At 42.8% G+C, this 20214-nt stretch overlaps 10 protein-coding genes across 10 annotated transcripts; 6 read left to right on the forward strand and 4 right to left on the reverse strand.

Annotated features, from left to right (window-relative positions):
- Positions 1-231: 231 nt before the first annotated feature.
- FA14DRAFT_147256 (riboflavin kinase) lies at positions 232-1693 on the reverse strand (the record flags this gene model as incomplete). The annotated part of the gene is made up of 2 exons (XM_025497344.1): positions 232-817; positions 1388-1693. 2 exons carry the CDS (start codon positions 1691-1693, stop codon positions 482-484), a joined length of 642 nt encoding a protein of 213 aa, XP_025353700.1. The 3' UTR covers positions 232-481.
- Positions 1694-3191: 1498 nt separating this feature from the next.
- FA14DRAFT_156096 (uncharacterized protein) lies at positions 3192-4790 on the reverse strand (the record flags this gene model as incomplete). Its single annotated transcript, XM_025497805.1, has 1 exon — positions 3192-4790. The coding sequence occupies one exon, from the start codon at positions 4788-4790 to the stop codon at positions 3192-3194; it is 1599 nt and encodes a 532-aa protein (XP_025353701.1).
- Positions 4791-6215: 1425 nt separating this feature from the next.
- Positions 6216-7202, forward strand: FA14DRAFT_125289 (aquaporin-like protein; the record flags this gene model as incomplete). The annotated part of the gene is made up of 1 exon (XM_025496698.1): positions 6216-7202. The coding sequence occupies one exon, from the start codon at positions 6216-6218 to the stop codon at positions 7200-7202; it is 987 nt and encodes a 328-aa protein (XP_025353702.1).
- A 177-nt stretch (positions 7203-7379) lies between these two features.
- FA14DRAFT_180051 (uncharacterized protein) lies at positions 7380-12185 on the reverse strand (the record flags this gene model as incomplete). The annotated part of the gene is made up of 1 exon (XM_025500981.1): positions 7380-12185. One exon carries the CDS (start codon positions 12183-12185, stop codon positions 7380-7382), a length of 4806 nt encoding a protein of 1601 aa, XP_025353703.1.
- A 314-nt stretch (positions 12186-12499) lies between these two features.
- On the reverse strand, positions 12500-13131 carry FA14DRAFT_61896 (uncharacterized protein). Its single transcript, XM_025502571.1, has one exon. It carries the CDS (start codon positions 12931-12933, stop codon positions 12592-12594), a length of 342 nt encoding a protein of 113 aa, XP_025353704.1. The 5' UTR covers positions 12934-13131; the 3' UTR covers positions 12500-12591.
- Positions 13132-13999: 868 nt separating this feature from the next.
- On the forward strand, positions 14000-14863 carry FA14DRAFT_185177 (uncharacterized protein). Its single transcript, XM_025501435.1, has one exon. The coding sequence runs from the start codon at positions 14020-14022 to the stop codon at positions 14767-14769; it is 750 nt and encodes a 249-aa protein (XP_025353705.1). The 5' UTR covers positions 14000-14019; the 3' UTR covers positions 14770-14863.
- A 508-nt stretch (positions 14864-15371) lies between these two features.
- On the forward strand, positions 15372-16016 carry FA14DRAFT_185179 (uncharacterized protein; the record flags this gene model as incomplete). Its single annotated transcript, XM_025501436.1, has 1 exon — positions 15372-16016. The coding sequence occupies one exon, from the start codon at positions 15372-15374 to the stop codon at positions 16014-16016; it is 645 nt and encodes a 214-aa protein (XP_025353706.1).
- Positions 16017-16319: 303 nt separating this feature from the next.
- Positions 16320-17330, forward strand: FA14DRAFT_185180 (uncharacterized protein; the record flags this gene model as incomplete). The annotated part of the gene is made up of 1 exon (XM_025501437.1): positions 16320-17330. One exon carries the CDS (start codon positions 16320-16322, stop codon positions 17328-17330), a length of 1011 nt encoding a protein of 336 aa, XP_025353707.1.
- A 522-nt stretch (positions 17331-17852) lies between these two features.
- FA14DRAFT_185181 (uncharacterized protein) lies at positions 17853-18827 on the forward strand (the record flags this gene model as incomplete). Its single annotated transcript, XM_025501438.1, has 1 exon — positions 17853-18827. One exon carries the CDS (start codon positions 17853-17855, stop codon positions 18825-18827), a length of 975 nt encoding a protein of 324 aa, XP_025353708.1.
- A 493-nt stretch (positions 18828-19320) lies between these two features.
- Positions 19321-20165, forward strand: FA14DRAFT_156103 (uncharacterized protein; the record flags this gene model as incomplete). Its single annotated transcript, XM_025497806.1, has 2 exons — positions 19321-19695; positions 19779-20165. 2 exons carry the CDS (start codon positions 19321-19323, stop codon positions 20163-20165), a joined length of 762 nt encoding a protein of 253 aa, XP_025353709.1.
- Positions 20166-20214: the final 49 nt, after the last annotated feature.

The raw sequence follows: 20214 nt of genomic DNA on the forward strand, positions 1-20214 counted from the left end.
TACTTAACATACTGATCAAGGATGTATTAATGTATAGATGTGCTGGATTTGTACAACATCTTTTTGATGAAAGACGATAAAAACGAGTCAAACGATGAAGGAGAAAAGTAACAAGTGACTTCTTGATAGAAGAAAACCGGCAAATTGTTAGGCGCAGAAAAACATTTGGAAAAAAACAATTGCGAAAAAAAGAGGTGAATGCATCTTGACCTACGTAAAACGGTAACAGATGACCCGAATTGGACAGAGAACCGTAGGAAACTCCTTGGTATAAAGATAGGAAAAAGCGGAAAGAAGAACCGCGGAAGAAATTCCCATTTGATGAAACGAAAAAAGAGAATTGAGAGAGGTGATACATATGATCGAATCCGAGAAATATTCCTGCATTTCATAATATTGCCCTTTGAAGCTCTTTTCTCGACCGGCCAAGATAATGCTCACGACATGCAGTCGCCTAGGTATACAATTAAGTGTGAGCGAATCAACTTGGTGCAAGCAAAAATGGATCTGTAACGTAATCTTGGTAGGGCGAACGTGCAAGGGAGTTGAAAGCGACTTTTTTGTCCATTTCGATATCCTCAATAAGTGCATCCTTGGATACGTAGTTGTACTCTGGCCTTATATATCCCAACACAACCACACGCATCTCCAAACCATAAAAGTCTTGACTGAATTTATGTATGATGTGCACTTCTGCTGTTTTGGTGGTATTATTGTAAAACGGATTCCAGCCAACGCTCATCACCATCGGATACACCCTTGCATCGCGAGAAATGATTGGCACCCGCCTCTTCTTCTTTCTTCGCATCGAGCTTGCCTGAGAGCTCGTCGCAGATGTGTCGCGAGGGTGCTTATCTGTAGAAACAGATGTCGGATTCGTCGAAGCTGAAGAAGCGGAAGAGGTGGACAGATTGCTGTGTTGTTTGGTTGGCAGTGGTGTTGACATCTTGCCCTCATCTTTACCAAAGCCAGCTGTGGCAAGTGAAGGTGAAACAACTTCTGCATTTGTTGGCGAAACAGGGCTGGGTTCCGAGCTGGATACTCTTCCGGCACCGCTTCCTGCGCTGATCGTTCTTTCCAAATTCATTGCGCCTGCTTTTTCGAGAATCGTTCGAACACTACGTGAAGATCGTGCACTGCTTCTGCTCATCTGTCTTTGCTTCAAAGCAAGACTTGGTAGCATGGCTTCGCCCGCTTGTGATAGATTGACAAGGTCCACATCGCTTCCTCCATAGACTGGACTTGCACTCAGTACAACCTCATCCCCATCATCATCCGTCTGTACATCGACATCATCGTCTAGATAATCGTTTTGGAAGGTACTGTTTGTTGAATCTGAATCTGCGCTATATTGTTGACCTTCGTGTATGGTTTGACCTTCTATAACATCTTCAAGATCTGGATCATCAGGATCTTGAGGTAATATTCTTGCGAAGCCAAAGTAGATTCCCGTTCGTTGTAGAGCAGGCTGAGCTTGCATAACTTTGGATGGTAGATTGGCAGTCGGACATCCCAAATCTTTTCCGCCTCTACCGAAACCTCTTTCTACAACACCTCGAAGGTAAATAGGATATGGTCTTTCGGGTGCATAACTACCGCAAACTTCTGGCCTGTTTGCTCTTGCTTGTGCGAATGCGGCTGGGGATGGTTTTGAAGAATTCTCAGAATCGATCTCCGGTACGCCGGTCGCCATGTTTGAAGAAGAGTGAATGTAACAATGAAACTTTGTAACCCCTTTGTACTTCTTCTAACGATCTAAACGAAACAGATGCGAATCCTGCGCTAACCCAAAAAGTGACAGTATAAATTCCCTTGAACACGATCCCGAACGAGGTATTGGATGATGAGTAGCTGTCAAAAATGTCAAAAAAAGTGTTTATGGAGGAAGAAGAGAATGAATGATTAAATAGAACGGGGTTTAATCAAAAGGGCAGGTCGTGTAAATGAAAGAATTTGACTTTTCCCGTAGGGTGAGTCCTAAGCTTGAGCCCTAAGCCTAGACCAACAAAGTATGCATATTTGCACATAGAATACACACACGCATGGTGCACGCACGCCTTATTGAAATCAACACCTTCTTAGTCCGAAATAAGAGCCAAGAGGAAAAACACACTGAAAAAGTACTACAAAGTAAAATGTCAAAAAAAAAGTTCATATAAGTTCCTACATTTGCTTGATTCCGTGGATATATGCAGTACCTGTAATGCGTCAAAATGAACGATACGCCGGCCAACCAGTCAGCCAGCTAGAATGGATTGTAGAGTTACTGTTGTGCATTTTAGCGCGCAATTCAAATTCATAAACGCCCAACGAGTAAAAAACAAAAAAAGAGCCCGCACTTGCTTTTTGTGTGCAGTGCAAAAGACCAGTTCTGTATAATATTAATATTATTATTATTGTCTCGCTGATAAGCAACCAATTAACCGAATTACCCGATAACTTGATCGCTGTTTATTGAGAGTGAAAAGCAGGGTCCACTTTTCATTCTTCTATCGCTCTCTCTCATGCTTGAGGATAAATCGGTACCTTTTGTCCGAGTGGGGAACATTGATGATCAGAAATGAAACAAATGTTTTTCAGCAAAGAAGAGGTTGTTTACCCATAACCCGATGCATGTCTTACAAGAATGCATTAGTGTGTGACCGCATTTTCGGATTGCTGTGTTTCTCAAAGGAAATAGACACGCTATCCATCAAAAATGTCAAAAACGTCTTCTGATGATCTTCCCCTTTCTAGAAGAAGCAATGATCTTCATTTGATTAAAAGTTGTCCTTATCAACTTTAGAGCAAAAGGCAGTGCGCCTCCGGTACCTGTAGCCCGGTAAAAGTGGTGCTAAGTCACACAACCGCCATTTGATTTCCTCCTACACAGCATTCTGATCTACATAGAACTTATTAGCGTTGATTGGTTTAGGCTACTTTCATTGTCATGAATCGTAAACCTTCTGCATGCAACACGCAATCCCTCGCTGAAAAAACGCTTCAATGGAGGCTTCCGTCATGTGAGATGGATGTACGTATGGAGGCCCTGCATGTCAGTAGAATCTTCACCTCTCATGTAAAATCGCTCAACGAATGCATTTAATGAAGAATAAGCATGAAAATAGCACACCAAGAAGAAATGTTGACAAAGAAAGAAAGAATCAAAAAAGAGGGGGAAAAGAGGGTCCAATATGCCAAACACGCATCCTTCATTCGGGGAACGTACGTCCAGATTGTTCCAAATCAGCCTCGGTTGGTGTTCCACAACCACATAACCATTCACTCCACCATGGAGCACGTGGAGGAGGGTTTTGCTCTTGAGGACGAACGTTTAGACGATTTGCATATCCCGCATTATCATCATCTTTAAGCGTTTCATCTTTTGAATCTTGTCCGCTTTCATCTTCGTCTGGCCAACCGCCCGCCTCTTCTCCATCATCCAATCCGATCTCGTTAAAACGTGAAGCAGTACTCTTTCTCTTATTCGCATCCGTTGTATCAACCGTTGAGCCAATGGTATAAGATGAATTACTCTTTTGCATCGTATATCGCTTTTCTGCTGCTTTTTCAGTTGGCGTTTGAAACGGATCATCTTCTAAACTCTGAAATCTGGCCAACGTAGCCTGTGCTTCTTTTTCCTCATCTGCATCAGTTGCAATAATCGCTGGCATACCCTCACTTGGCATTCTCTTTCTGTCAGCCAGATGCCTCATCGTAGGTGCTCTTCCAGGCGTTACAATCGGATGCCGTGCTGATGGCTTGATGCGGTGAGGTGAAGGCGCATTACTTGGATCTCTGAAGGGGTCGCTTAACTCTCTTGCTTTTCCTTTTCGAGAAGAAGAGATGGACGAGGAATACATGTTCTCGTCTTGGCCTGATTCCGCTACATCTTCCAAAGTGGGTGTAGAGCCTTCGCGTGTCCATCGAGAAGATCGGTTGCCTCTATGGTCGACCAAAGCATCTGAACTTCCTACAACACTGCCTCTCTTTTCATGCGATCCATATGGATTGGTAGAATCACCATCTTGAAAAGCTGCAGGCACTGGTTCTGGTAATGTTGGCTGGTTTTTCGATCCAAGACCTCCAAGCACAGATAAGCGCTTGCTTAGCCTATTGTTTGACGAGGCTGTTGGAGGACCGAGTATTGACGCCGTTCTGGATGATCGCTTTGCTTTCCTTCTCATCTTTTCTTCCGCAGCCCATTTCTCCAGCTTTTGCTCAATCCTTCTTGCTTCTCTTTCCTCTTCTGAGAATGGCGGATATTGAATCGGTGCCTCTTCGTCATGAATGCTGAAAGCTTCATCCTCTTCATCTTCGTATCGCGTTGAATCCCATCTGTTGTCATTTTTCTGCGCACTACGATCAGATGCCGATCCGGAAGTCTGCCCATCATCCATACGTGCATATCCATTCGCCTTTAAGCCTTCATTGTTTGTGAAATGCGAGTTCGACGTCTGGTAATGCTCGTACTGCTTACCGTTGCCATCTCTTCCTTTCTTTGCTCCGTGCAAGGAGCTCGAATGTGAATCCGCCGTTTGCATGGATGAAGCAGCAGTTGAGTTTGTATTACGAGCGGAAGAAGAAGATATTGATTGATAAGTTGGCGATGAAGCTGTTGAAGAAGAGGAAGCTTTTGGTTCATCGTTTCCGCCTCTTTCTTCACTTAAAGGGTGAACGGTAATGGATGAAGAAGAAGATTCTGTCCTTTCTAGATCGGAAGATGAAGAAAGTTGATCATAGCTTTTACCTAAAACGCCTTCAACTCCCGCCGCCGGATTGGAGGATGCTGCACTAAACGTACTCGTCATATTTTCATACCCTATCCTTTCATATGCAAGTTTACGCACGAATAGATGAATGTGAGAGTCTATGCGTTAATGTTCTTGAAGGCTGCGAGTAGTCTTTAATTGCGCGGCTTCCGGTCCTCGGCACCGATTATGTAGATGAAAAACACGCCTCCGGATGACTACTGCAAGGATTGCTGATGATGGACTTGCGTCTCTTGGTGTGTAATTGCGATTAATAGAGTGTGATCAACACAAAGTTGTAGCAAAGTTGATGTGTATATGCAGATATTGACAAGATGAATGCGTAGCGGTATAAAGCAATGTTCAGACCTTTGATGAAAGTTGATTGTTCGTGAGTGTGTTGATCTACAATCGTGTATTCATTGGGGTATCTATTCTAGATAGAAAGTTTGACTCGAGTTTGAAGTTGATGAACGATAAAGTGAAAGAAAAAGAAAGGTGATCGCAAGAATGAATATGTGTATCCATCTCCGGACGTATAGATTATAATGCAGAGGGGTTAGTGTTCCCGACGCAGACTGAGATTGTGGGCAAACACGCCAAATACACACTGTAAACGCGACTTTTGTGTCTGTTCGGCTGCAGGGCGCACAAAAAAAAGAGAAAACCTGTGTGTTGTGTGTGTGTGTGCAAGCAGCAGTAAAATGAACCACCGCTTAAGCCAGGGCGAGCCAACCAAATCAAAAAGAAAACATTCGCACGCTTGAAGGAAGGAAGTATCCCTTGAAGCGGCGGAAGGAAATTGGACAAAAGTAGTGAATGCAACATCATTTTGGCAATTGCTTGTATCATCATCATTACCATAGTTATACACTTTAATCATGAGCTTGACGAGACATTCTCTCAAAGATATGGCAAAATGTCATTCTTATATGGTCATATGACGATGAAGTATACAGCGAATACAAGGTAGACTTTGATAATCTTTCAAATGGTTCTAATTGACAGGTCTGGATCAATTAGAATGGAGTGTTCATGTCCATCGTGATAGGTGGACACAACTATGACAGTCACCAAGGTGATCACTGAACGTGCAATCTAACAAGACTCTGCACTCATCCCTGTGAATGCTGGCTGTAATCTAGCAAGCAAGAAAACAGGGGTAACCGCATACATGCAACGGCGTTTAAACCCTAAGTGGCTTGAGCATTGATTTTTTGCATTAGCGCAATCCGTATAAGAATTTATTATTTCGCCGAACGACAACACTCAACACTTGAAGGAATTCTGTTTGTAACCCCCTTTCTCTCAAACTCCATCATCCCAACTCTAAAAATGTCTGAATCAGCTCCACTCTTACCACGGGCTAGCAGCTCACAACGCTCTACATCATCTTCCCAACAACCTCGTACACTCTCTCGCATTCGTAGAGCATCAGAACTTGATGCTGATCCATCATTAGCACATAATGCTGTCTCTTCACCAATGTTACCCGCAGCACCCGTTGATTCAACCCATTCACATGAATTACACAATCCACGTTGGGCACATCATGAAGGCGAAGCAAACATCTTGGCACGCTTTCGTTATATTTGGAGAGAAGAATTGGCAGAATGCTTAGGAACTGCTTTCATCATCCTCTTGGGCGCAAGCGTTGAATGTCAAACTACATTGCATTATGGAAACAATGCAAATAAACCTTACAGCTTTGGTGATTATAATTCTTGTCGATTGGCTTGGGCTGCTGGTGTGGCTATGGGCATCTTTGTTGCCGGAGGAATTAGTGGTGCCCATATCAATCCAACAGTCACAATTGCACTTTGGCTCTTCCGTGGATTTCCAGGTAGAAAAGTGGGCTGGTACATCATTGCACAAGTCTTAGGTGCCACTTTGGCAAGCTTTATCGTTTATGCAAATTATCGATATTCGATCGGCTTATACGAAGGTCAAGGTCTTCCAAGTGCAATCCGTACTGTCACCGGTCCTCATGCAACCGCTCCACTCTTTTTCACTTTTCCACAACCATGGCTACCTGCTTCTTCTGCATTTTATTCGGAATTTCTTGCAAGTGCAGTTTTGGTTTGCGTAGTCTTTGCCCTTGGTGATAAAGGTAATTTACCAACACCAAAAGGTACAATGGCATTCGCAATGTTTATCGTTTTGATCGGTATTGGCGCTTCGATGGGAGTGAATACCGGTTATGCCTTAAACGGAGCACGCGATTCAGGTCCAAGAATCGCTTTGTGGTTCTTGGGATACGGCAATGAGATTTGGACACACAATCACGCTTATTGGCTTTGGGCACCTTGGCTTGCTGCCATTGTAGGTGGTTGTGTGGGAGGTTTGGTATACGATATTTTCATCTATACCGGCAAAGATTCATGGATCAATCGTCCAATCGGCGGCTCGAGCAACCCCAAAACATACCAAGGCGCTGTCGCCGAATCAGCATTAGAGGAAGCTGATGCGTAAACATCCGTCAGTCATGTTCATAGAGCTAACCCAATAGAATCAATCAACAATATTTGCATTTAGATAAAAGTTGCATTCCATCGAAAGAAGGGTATAAATAATGGTAAGAGAAAGAGGGTATATCGAATTTATACTTACATGGAAAAGGAGTAAAGAATGTGTGTGTTTTTCTATAATTCAAATCAATCTGAGAATTCTTGCAACGCCTTGCAAGCCATACACTTCCAAAGGAACTTTTTGACGATAATTCAGATCAGGAATAAGATAGCCGCCAATATCTAATCGAAGACGTAAATCGACGTCCAAAACGATTGAACCACGTTCTTTCAAGAACGCTGCCACAAGTTGATCCAAAGGTGTATCCAGCTTAACCACCAAACCACCTTGGAATCTACGAGCACTAGGTGGAATCAAAAACCTTTGTAAACGTGGATTACCAGAAGAAGTTGAAGTTCTTCTTGAACCATCAATCGCGCCACTATTTGGATCTCTTGGCGAAGTCCCACTTCCGTCTGTTCCAAATTGACTTGCAGGTGTTCCATCGGACAATTTACCGGTCAGAACACCTTCTTTATGATATGTCTTTGTTGCTTGACCAAAAGGTTGTGATCGATGATATGCCTTTACCTCTAAATGAAGTACATCGATCGGTAAACCGATAGGATTGTTGATGTAATATGTTGCGTCAATACTGTTCGAAGTCAAGACGCTGACTCCTAGCTGCACTCTGATCAAATCCAAAATCGTATTGTCGCCCAAAGGATGAATATCAATCGGAACGTCAACCAATCGTAAAGCTTGAGTAAGAGCTGAATTGATCGAACTCTTTTTATGACCTCGGATGGCTAATTGACATGTTTCACCGCTGAAAAGCTTCGAAAGCATCTGTTGGGCTACCACTTCCGTCTTTTCTGTAGGTCTGTAACGGAATTCTACACCTGCAATTGATACCGGACCAGGGTTGATGACAACTCCTTTACCATCCCTTCCCAAGATCACATCACCAACAAAAGCATCCTTGTAGTAAACTCCCAACGTCAAACTTGAATCTGGTACATTTAACGTTAAACCTTGAGCAGGATTGTGTGATTGAACATTCATTGAAATCTGAATAAATTTCGGATTTCCACTCTCGATGACGAAATCGGTATAATGAATCGGGCTGTTTCGTAAACCATCCAAACCAATGATGTCCAGTTTATGTTCTTGACCAAGAGGTACACTCAAGCGCAAAACACCCAAAACAGTTTTCACGGTAACATGGGCAACACCGTTCAACCTGATTCGATCAGTTCCTTCTGGTCCAGTTTCAAAGATGTGTGAAATCATGTCTCCCGTCACTTCTTCATCGTTCTCGACGTTGAGATCAAATTGTTTCAAAGAAAGCTTCACACGTCTTGAAATTGGGACGAAGTGACTACTATTGTTTGAGGATGTCGCAACGGACGAACTTGAAGGGTGTCTCAGTAAAGCAGTCTTGGGAGAAGATGGTGATGCTGTGCTATTATTTGATCGAGAGGCGGATGTTCCGTTTGGATGACCAGTGAAGCTATTGACTGATTTGCGTAACAAGGGCGAACTGGGCAAGCGGGATGGTGCGGTAGGCGTATTGTTTGCTGGAGGTAAAGCTACACTGTTGCTTCTTCCACCTCTTTGTTCTGTAACCGGTTGGACGTTTTCGATCGTATCTTGAGCAGCATGACATTTTGCAATCACTTTATTGCCAAACATGATTTCCATTGAAGCATCGATGGATTGCAGTTCAAATTGAATAGGAAAGGGCACGTTATACTGAGCGATGATATCATCAATCTTAAGCTGTAATCCTCTTCTTGCGGCAAATGTTGCATCAATCTTGCCAACATCAATCTTTTCCACAATTTGAATTCCACCTTTCCATTGGATCGTTGCTTCTGTCTTGAACATTCGTAACGATTCATCTAGCCAAGCAAGAGATACTGGCCTGGAGCTTTTGCTGGTGGGTACCCATGCTCTTCTACCGACAATGTCCACCTTGGCTTCCTTTCCAGCAATGAGCGTGCTGATCAAATTGTTCAACTTTTCAATCGCTTTTGTGTGTTTCTCTCCTTCTCGAGCGGGAGGTGCATAAAGCGTACCTTTGACACGTAGGCTGGCAGTTGATTTAGCTTTCAAATCAACATCATCGATGCTTGCTTGACCGATGTGGATATCATCTTTGATGATTGCGACTTCCAACTTTGCGATGCGTAAATGAATATCTCCTGCATTATGAATTTTAGCAATGGTGCTGATTTGAATAGCCGTATTTTGTGCAGAATTAGCAGGTGCAGCAACACTCATGCTAACGCCAGCAGCAGGCGCACTTGTTTCTCCAACGATTTGCAAATCTTCCATACGTAAATCACTAAATCCACCCAATCCCATCACTGAAATCATCTTTTCCAATACTGCACTAAAATGAATTCCTCCTGCAGAAATCGAAAGTGGATTTGCTAAAACGGAAAGAGTGATCGTATCAGCACGCAAAAGTTGATTGATGAATCGCGAGAATCGTTCCGTTGCTCCCGATCCTGTTGGTGGGGAAATTCGACAATCTGCCATGATTGGTGTTTCATCTCCAGCAGTTACGGATAAAGGATTATCGAAATTAATAATTGCAATCGTTTTTGACGTATCATTTGGTTCGCGTAAGAGTAAACCTTCATCAAATGTTGCATCTGCGTTCAAAGGTCCAAAATTACTCAAACCAAGAGTGACCCTTGCTAGCACACCTCGATCATCCATTGAAGTAACGTCAACATGATGAACTTCAACTTCAGCCCGATCCACCAATGCTTTCACAAACGGCTTACCGATCAGAGGCAACAAAGCAGCAGCAGTTGCAGTTGATAAAGCGATTGGTAGATTCCTTTGCTCGATTTCCACTGCTCCAGGGATACGATAATCGCCAATCGAGACTTCTGCTTCAATTTCTGCAGTTACTCTCAAATTACCTAAAGCGTTTGCCAAAAGTGTTGCAAGATCATCCGAAGGTTCAGCTTCACGTTGAGGATTATATGAACTTCTTCTTGATGAATTTGCAGCACGCGAAGCTGGTCTACTTTGAGGAGGTTCAGCAAATCCCGCTTCGGTCCAATGTGCTTTTCGAAGATCTTCCAATAATTCAGATAGTGGATTTCCAAGGTTGATATTTCGCATTCTTGCACTTTTACGTAAGATTTCAATTAAAACACGAGGATCAGGATTGATCTCCATCGGTAGGCTGACGTGACTTGGATGACCTTTGCTCAACAATAAACCTTCCCAAAGCATTCCCGCTGATGAAGCCGAGCTCAATCCTCCAAGTCTCAATGTTTCCGATCGACCATCTTCGCCAAAAAGTGGTTCAGAGCAGATGTTCACCTTGAGTGAATGAACTTGAATATCAGCCTCGAATCCATTTCGAAGCGTTGCACGGGCAACGGATTCTTTTAAATTTTGACTTCCAATCGAAGATTGAGGAAGAGAATCACTGGAAATGTCAAAATTGTTCTGATAACGTGATCCTCTTTCACTGCCTTCTTGACCACCTTCCACACGAAGCTCGGCGCCATCCAATAAGTGAACACGTTCACCCAAAGGCGGAATCGTATACTCTATACGTACACCGGCAAAAGCATCTGCGATCCAGCGAGTATCGGAAGTACCACTTTGCAACGATGATTCATTGTAGGGTGTTGTTATCACAAAAGTATTTTCGATTAATTCATCTTGCATCAATTGAGCGACTAACCTTTGTCCTGCTTTATGAGCTCTAGCCGGAAAAGAAGTGGGCGAATCATTTGGAGTTGGAGGAGGTGGAATAACAATCAAAAGGCTTGCATCAATCTTGTTTGGGCCCGGTTTCAGATTGACTGGCGGTAGGGTGATTGAACCACAACAAATGATACCAGGTGGAAGTTGAATGGTACCGTATTTATACTTTTGCGGAGGTGATTCTACGTTGTCCGATAGAGCCTGTTCATCTCGAATACAGACCAGTAGTCGTAGTTCGCCAGGTTCAATACTCAACTGAGGATCTCTTGCTGGATTCACGAGAGTTAAAGTGGCCGAAAGTTGCATTCCATCTTGCGGATGTCCTCCTACGATTTCTAGGTGATCGATCATCAACTTATTTGGAGATGGACTGGCTTGCTTTCCAGCCTTTGCCGCTGCAGTGCGAAGAGGTGGTGATTTTTGTCGTTTGGAAAAGAGGTTCTTTTTCTTGCTTTGAGTGTCTTGTTTTGATGTTGCATCTTCTGCTCCTCTGGTTATTGCATTATCTTGCTTTTGCCCGGTTCCGTACATTCCCGTATCGTCGAACTTCAATGCACCATCCAACGACCCCAAACCACCCAGTACAATCTCCTTTTCGATGAACAGTCCTCCGAATCGCATACCATACACCTTGACTTCTGCTTGCTCTGCTTCCAGGGTAACTTGTGTTCCCAGAGTAGAATCAGATCGAATGATATGTCTCACAAATCTCACAAATGATTCATGGGAAGAATCGTTGACTTCGAAACGTATTTTGATTTCCGAGTTAATCGTACCAAGTTTGTTCGGTAGTAGGTCTAGTGGTTCAATGAATGCTTGAATGACCGTCTTTTCTGCAGTTTTACCGGATGTTTGCTGTTCGGTTGGCGTCCATGTCAATGCAACTCCTTCTGGATTTTTGAAGCTTAATCGTAAGCCTACCAAAGGTATTGGCCCTGTGACCAAATTTGTAAGTTTGATGTTGCCGACAGCATGTACTGTCTTACCTTGTGGATGTTGAACGTGTAAAGATGTGATTTCCAGTTTTGACTTTTTGATAATTCCATGGATCATCTTACTGATCACTCGTACCCTTGCCAGACCTTTTTTGGAGTTTGATGAATTCTTTTTGCTTTTTGAACGTGGATTCGAGCTGGAAGGTATATTCTGTGGCGCAACATCTTCAGAGTCTATCTGCCCTTCTTGCTGACCTCTTTTTCTGAACATGCTTTGTATTTTACTTGAACTTCCCTCCATTTCCCTTCTTCCCCCATTTTGACTCATGTCTCTTTAGGTGTGTGAATAAGATGATAATCTGATAGGTGTCGCGGTGGTGGTGATGATTGTTGTTTGTAGGTTCACTTTCTTTTCATCCGGGGAAGCCAGCCATTTCTTTCAAACCCTCCCCTGCCTTTCGCTTACTCCACCAATTCCACGCATTTGACTTTAATTGACGCTAATCGTGTGAAAAATGATCCAAGAAGAAAAGAAGCTTTAAAAAGGATGCAACATCGTCTGAGCGTTAAATGCATTCGTGCACAAACACACACACACACACGTCCATCTGATTGTTCTTGCCCGCTTCCGAACAAAAGCCGAGGTTGTGTGTAAGCAACACGCGGCCAAGCACAGATTAATTGTTTGAAACACAATCTTGCCTAGATCTTTGATTATTCCTTGGCGCCGCGTATTCCATGCACCCCAGGCTTGAAAGCAAAACATACACACACACAGACAAGCTAAAAAGCTGCAAGAGTCCCACAAATATACTTCTGATAAGCCAAAAATCATGCAAGGATAAGATTGAAAGAGTCAATTCTCCCGAACAATCAAAGATGAAAATGCTCTCGAGACTACTGGCTGAAATTGGATCACTTTCACCTTTGAGGCCTCGATATTTGACAATGACGATAGACCTATTACCCACGATCTGATTTAATGCTTTGGGAATTGCGAGAAGTAACAATGAAAGCATAGATTTGATCTCCTTATTGACCTGAAACCATTTGGTTATTAACTTTGGCTAGCTTCTTTTTCAGGCCCGTGTTGCAAGCTTTGGGCAAAGTGTTATGGAATTTCGGGACAGAGAAGTAGGATTGGCTTGTTCGCACTTACACAGCTTCGTTGTCTCCTGATTTCATTTGTCTCCAAAATACAAGTGTACAATGATCTTACAAGGTTATTGAGAAAGCAGTGTGGATCTGATTTTTATGTTTGTCAATTCGAAGATTTACCGGGGCACAAGGGCCTTATCCTGGACTTAACTAGCACCGCACAATTGTGATCAGTTTAACCTTGTTCCACTTAGGGAAATGCGCCCATTCTTTACCTAATATAGAGCCCATATCGTCCGAACATATGGCGAGAATTGCTATGCATCATACCAAACACCAATCTCCCCATGATCCATTGAAGATGCTCCAGGATTTACGAAGAACCCCGTGACAATGCTAAATTTAGTCATCAAAATACTGTTGGCGTAATAATTGTTATTTCTCATTTCCGTTTATAGCAACATCTTTCTCGGCAACCGAGCAAATAAGTTTTCATGAACTTGTTTTGTTGCATTGCTTACTTTTCCGTGTTCCTGAAATCCGAATGGGAAAGGAGAGCGGAATCGGATTGCGACTATTGCTAAATGAGTTGTGGAATGTGTAAAGGCTATGAATCGTACGTCCGTCTCCGTCATTTGATGAAATGAAATTACAAGATAGGAGCACCGCTTTTTCTTGGGAGCGAAAGGAACGCCCGCAGTCTAAGAGAGGAATGTTCCTCCAAGAACAAATAGCGGTACCGCATTATCCGCAATTACCAAGAAAAAGCGATGATCGAGTACACAGCTGCTTATTGGGGCATTGCAAGAGAGTCTGAAATTGAAAAAAGAAAAGGTTTGTGTATTGCTATGTTCAAAAGCGGTACACAAATAATTATGACACCGCGATTTTGAAATTAGGAGCGTTCCTGATTCTCTAGAACAAAAGACATATAAGGAGCAAAAATATCTTTCCCCCTCTTTCTTTCCTTCCCACATCTTTTCACTTATTGAAATCGATTTGCAACTATGTTCGCTCAACGTAACTTTTTCAATTTGGCAATTGTCTTTTCTGCCTTGGCATCTGTTGCCTTTGGTCAACGTGACACTTCTTTCCCAGCTTGTGATAACGGACCGAATGATCACAAGATGACAAAGTACGGTACAAGTTACGGTTGGTTCACTTCTGATGATCCTGTAGCTTACGTTGCTTCAGGAAAAGGAGCTTGCGGTCAAGTTTATACTGATCAATCCAATGTCGTTTGTTTGGCTCCCGGTCATGTTAATTCAGCAAATGTTAACGGTTGCAATAAATGGGTTCAAATTCGAAACGATGCAAACGGTGCTACCACTCAAGCAAGAGTTTTAGATGCATGTGGTGCTCTTCCCAACACTACTTTCGGATGCAATGACCTGTTCTTGTCGAAGCGAGCCTTCGAGCAACTTGCAGGCAATCAACGTCAAGCTGCACTTGCAGCAGGACACTTGGAAGGAAACGTTACCTGGAATTTCATCACTGAGAGCTGTTGGGGATGTTATGCTGGCTTCCCAGGTAAATTGCTCGATGGATCTACTGATCCTTGCACTGGTCAAGATTCTGCAGGATTCTTGCGTTGCGGCAGAAAGGGTGGAGCTCAAAGAATCGTTGGTGCAGAATCTGCTGAAGTTTGCAACATTGATATTCAAACCTGTGATGAAGCTAACACAATCGCAAAAGGTATCTATGCTCGTCATTCAACAACCAGTAAGCGTTCTGCAGTTGTAAAGAGGGATGTTTAAATAATTTTCCGCTCAGGACTTTCATAGCTTTGTTGTCTTCTCAAAGTTTAATTGATGTTATTTCTTGAATTTCACTTAATCTCTCCACTTTTACTCACAACTTTACAATTCTTTCATAATCGTATAACGAAGTTGATGATTGATGATATTCAAAGTGACAAAAGCTTGAGTGTAGTTAGGTTTTGAAAAGGGGACTATAGCGTTCCGGCACGACTCCTGTGGTATAAAGGCGGGGTTGTAATTGATCAGGGATCCGAAGAAATGCAAATGTGTTCGTTTTCTTAAATATTTTATTAGCCCCGCCTTTGTTGTACTTGAGAAATCTTCGGATTCATATACGCCGAACGGACGCCAAAACACCTCAATCTGAGAAGATACGGATATCCGAGCACATAAACGGTTCAAAGTTGCATATTTGTTCCTTATTTACCACGGTACCGATAATCCGAAATGAGTTCGATTATAAAGTTTAAACCATGGTTTGAACTTCGAAGAGTTTGTATAAAAAGCTGCTTTTTCCATCCAATGTTTTCCCAATCCTTCCTCCATCCCTTCTTCTCCTAACCCTTCCAACATCAACACACTTGAACAATTCTACCAAAATGTTACCTAACTTTCTCCTTCATGCTTTGCTTTTAGCAACCGCTGCTTTAGCTGCTCGCGATCCTAGTTACCCAGCTTGTGACACCAATGCAAACGATCACAAAATGACCAAGACTGGAACTGGCTATTCGTGGTACACTACCGATGACCCAGTTGAATACGTTGCACCAGGAACAGGTTCATGTGCATATACCTATACGGATCAATCTTTAGTGGCTTGTCTCAATCCAGGTCAAGTTAACTCAGCCATTGTGAACGGCTGCCACAAATGGATCGAATTGACCAATCCTGCCAACGGTATTGTTGCACAAGCCATGGTTGGTGATGCTTGCGGCGCAGTCCCAAATTCTACGTTCGGCTGTAATGATGTTTATCTCTCAAAAGAAGTTTTCGTAGAGCTTGCAGGTGATGACAGTTCAACAGCCTTGCAAAAAGGTCGTTTGAGTGGTGATTTACAATGGAGATTCATCATTGAGCCTTGCAAAGGTTGCGCTATGGGTTATCCTGGAATCTTCCTCAACGGCACAACTGATCCTTGTACCGGTCACGATAGTCACGGTCTCCTTCGTTGCGGTAGAAGCAATCTTTCTGGTCAAGATGTGAACAAGGTCTGCAATGCTAACGTTCAAACTTGCCCTAAATGAGCTTGTACGACACCTACATAGTGTGGATGAGCCCGAAACGATACTATGTCGCTCCATCTTTTCGTGTTTCTCGGGCCATCCGTTCTTAATGAATTCATAATTTCTTATGTTCTGCATTGTGTTAAATTAGGATTATGCAAGTCCGAGACTCCGGCCACACTAAAAGTGCGGCTCCATTTCGAGCTTACCGAATCCTTTGAAACCTTATATCCACGCTGATCGACGCTCGATGTCTCCTAATTTGAACATCATCACCTTTTTTTATTTCTCGTTTCACATTTAGGATCTGGCCCTACCAGCAAGATGAGTGATACCAAAGAATCAAAGTCAGGCGCGAGAAGCAATAAAGGAGAGAGAGAAGGATCAAACTTTTCGTCTAATCCATTGCCAGACCCTAAATTCTATATTTTATCAAAAGCAGAACAAATGCGAACAATCAAATATCTTGCTATGATCAATCCAGAAATCAAGGAAGTTATAGAATCGGGCAAGCCTATCGTGGATCCAACCAAATTGACCGATCCTATGCATTTGGATGACCTTGCAAAACTCATAGTCGAAGGCTGTGAGAAATATTCTTCTTCTCGCAAGCAAATGAGAAATAAAGCGGATGAAAGTGAGAAGAAACGACAACAGACAAATTCGGATATATACGAATTCTTGAGTGCCTCTTCTACAAGAAGCGATACGACAACACAAGGCCAGTCAAATAGGCTGTCTGAGGGTGTTATGTCAGACACTGAAAGGAAAGCTTTTACTCCTTATGCGACTATTTCATATCAGCCGCAAGTGGTAACTCTTGATCCTTTCTACGAAAGCATTAGTCCAAGCGTATGGATAGCCAGGAGTGAAATGACTTTGGAAGATGCTGGTTATCCGGAAAGCAGATTCATGTACCAAATGCAGAAAGCTCTTCCGGCAAAGTCGTACCCTGCAGCTTGGTGTATTGACTTCATGCGTAGGGCAAAGGCCAATCCTGCATTGATGAATTATAACCATTTCAAAACCGAATTTCTCACTATCTTTCAGCCGGAAAGATTAATCGATCAAACAATCTCAAAGATGGATTCTGTTCCTTTTGCGAAAATCGATCAATATGTTGGCGAATTCTACATCTTACGTTCACAAGTTGATGCAAACACATTCACAGACAGTCGTTGGATCTATGCATTCTTTCGAAATCTGCCGCCAACTTGGATGGAAAAGCTAAACGACTGGAAAGTTGATCGTATGAAAAGAAATATGTGGCAAACAACCACTTGGGATGAATTGGTAAAAACAGTGTACACCCTGAACAGCCAACACTTGAGCTGAACAACTCTCCCTTATAGGGAAAGAGGGTCAAATTAGGGCTTTTACTAATGTAAAAAATACCATTCTCCTGATAGGCTAAATATAGTCGTTCCACGTTCATCCTTAATCTTGATACGGTGGGAAAGGAGAAGAAGAGGTATAGGTGATATACCAATTGTTCGTCTCTAAATAGTTGTGCCTCACGAGGAGTACAAATACAGGAGAATAAGCTTGATTTAAGGAGGCATTATATAACCATCTCAGCGCAAAAGCTGAATCTGAGGAAGAGTAGGAGCAGGAGCAACGCTACCATAGCGATGCAGTCATGAGAAATTTAACTCCTTCGCAGGATTGTGTGTAGGCGTTTTATAGAGTTTTCTCCTTTCTACGGCGCGGCGCTCATTTTCATACTCCTCCCATACGATCCTGTATGAGTTTTCAAGGTAGTGAAAACTATAAATTGACTTATCACAGATGAAGTGAGTATTCTTTTTCCTCATCAAGTTTTATAAGCAGTCACACTATCGTTTCAATTTGCTCTATATGTTGCTCTCATTGCGTCTCTCAATCCTCTTCACGGTCCTTCTCGTGCTCATTGCTCAAGCACGAGCAGATGACAAGCCGGCCCAAGCTCCTGCATCTGCTCCCGCTCCAGGAACAAAGCCACCGGCACCTCACCCCAAACCTCCAGCACCTCAACCTAAACCACCGGCACCTCAACCCAAGCCTCCAGCACCTCAACCCAAACCTCCGGCAACTGAACCTAAACCACCGGCACCTCAACCTAAACCTCAAAACCAGACTCAACCTCAACCATTGGATTGTGACAAGGCAGGTGATGATGATTTGACTATTTATGGTACAGCAAAGTCATGGGAGACGAGTGATGATCCAGTGTATTACCTTAGCCCAGGTATGTCATTCTGTGAAGAAGTTTACACGGATCAATCAAACGTTGTCTGCGTTTCCAGCGGTCATTTCCCGAAAAACAACCCTCACAAATCTTGTTCCGAATGGGTACAAGTGACCAATAAAGCTTCGGGCGTTGTCTCATTTGGACGAATTCTAGATCAATGCGGCGATGTTCCAAACTCGACCTTTGGCTGCAATGATATCTTCCTTAGCAAGCAGATGTTCGAAGAACTTGCTGGAAAGGATGAAGAAGGAGCACTCAATGCTGGTCATTTAGATCAAGTAGAATGGAGAAAGGTAGTTAGTCCATGCTTCGGTCTATACGCTGGCTTACCTGGCAAGTATCCAAACGGAACTATCGATCCAGGGTTTGGTGAAGACAGCAACGGATTCTTACGTTGCGGAAGAAAGACTGGAGATGACCGTCTAGTAGGTCCTGATATTGCAAAAGTCTGCAACCACGATATTAAAGATTGCAAACAAGCAGATCAAATAAGAAAGACTTTGCCTCCGTATCAAGGAGGTCAAGGTAACAAAAGTGCCGAAAAACAACCCCATGCAGTTGCATACAATACTGAAAATTTGTCACTTATTTCACACGATTAGTTTCATCCATTTATTACCAATTTTGTTCCAGTCTTCACTCATTCATCTTCGTCATAATATTCTTGTGCCCCGATTATATTCTTGAATCTATTTTGAAAGTCTGTTGCGGCTCCGAACGTTTGTTTGTTTCGTTTATGGAATTAGTCAATTAAGTCACAAAGATCGCGGCTTCCTTGCAACCAAAATAAGTTCAACGGTTCCGTTCGGACTTTGGGCGACAGTCGGAGTGGATTGTTCTGCTAATGGCGTTATTAAGTGATTATAAATAGCTGGGCAAAGGAACTCCGTCAGACCTCAAACGTTTCTGTTTGACATAAAAAGCGCAAGATTCATTATTTGCTCACATACTACCATCGCTACTACCGTAAGTCAAGCTTCATCACTACAACACCTCCAAGACAACAACTTCAAATTTCTTGCTTTATCTCATTACCCATACCATACAAAATCGGTTGAGGACAAACCGGACATTATTACTCGCATACCTTTCAGAATGAAGCACTTCTTCCTCTTCACTGCCATTTTGGCTTTCATCTCTATCGTATCAGCTACGGGCAAGACACCATGTGCAAAAGCATTGGAATGTGATACACCTAGCGACAACACACTTACAGTCTATGGTACTGCTCAAAAATGGGAAACAACAGACGATAAAGTGTTTTACCTTGCACCTGGCTTTTCCAAGTGTCAAGTCAACTACACCGATCAAAGTAACGTTGTATGTGTTAGCCCTCAATACTTCCTTAACGATTCTTTAAGAGACTGTAATGAATGGGTGCAAGTATACAACCCAGATACAGGGATCGTTTCTTTTGGACGAATTCTTGACGAGTGCGGCGCAGTTCCAAACTCTACCTTCGGATGCAATGTGAGTTCCTTGTGTGTCTCTTTTGGTTATCATTAACTAATAAATTGAATGCTGCTGCTGCACGCATCATTACCCTCTATCAGGATATCTATCTCTCAAAGAAAATGTTCACAGAGCTCGCAGGCAAAAATGCCGCGGAAGCTCTCAATTCAGGTCATTTAACACAAGTTCAATGGCGAAAGGTGGTGGCCCCTTGTTGGTCTGCTTGGGCTGGCTTACCGGGTAAATTCCCGAACGGTACTCAAGATGATGCTCATGGATACGATTCAAACGGTTTCTTACGTTGTGGCAGACGTAGTGGTCAAAACCGTGTAGTTGGTGCTGATGTTGCGCAAGTTTGTAACAAAAACATCAAATCGTGTGATGAAGCTAATGCAATTGCTTCAAAGTTACCCAAATACCACGGCGGCAGCTGCGATCATCAATCAAAAGCTGTTGCATATGTTGCTCAAACTAATCAGCTCACTTGAAGCTAGTTTTCTTGACTCTTAACTCTTATTCTATTTTTGACAATTTGAT

Source organism: Meira miltonrushii, assembly GCF_003144205.1.
Source record: "Meira miltonrushii strain MCA 3882 unplaced genomic scaffold FA14scaffold_3, whole genome shotgun sequence".
Taxonomy (NCBI): domain Eukaryota; kingdom Fungi; phylum Basidiomycota; class Exobasidiomycetes; order Exobasidiales; family Brachybasidiaceae; genus Meira; species Meira miltonrushii.

Coding starts and splice junctions, on each gene's coding strand:
- FA14DRAFT_61896 (XM_025502571.1), bottom strand. CDS start 12,933: ATGCTTTCATTGTTACTTCTCGCAATTCCCAAAGCATTAAATCAGATC.
- FA14DRAFT_185177 (XM_025501435.1), top strand. CDS start 14,020: ATGTTCGCTCAACGTAACTTTTTCAATTTGGCAATTGTCTTTTCTGCC.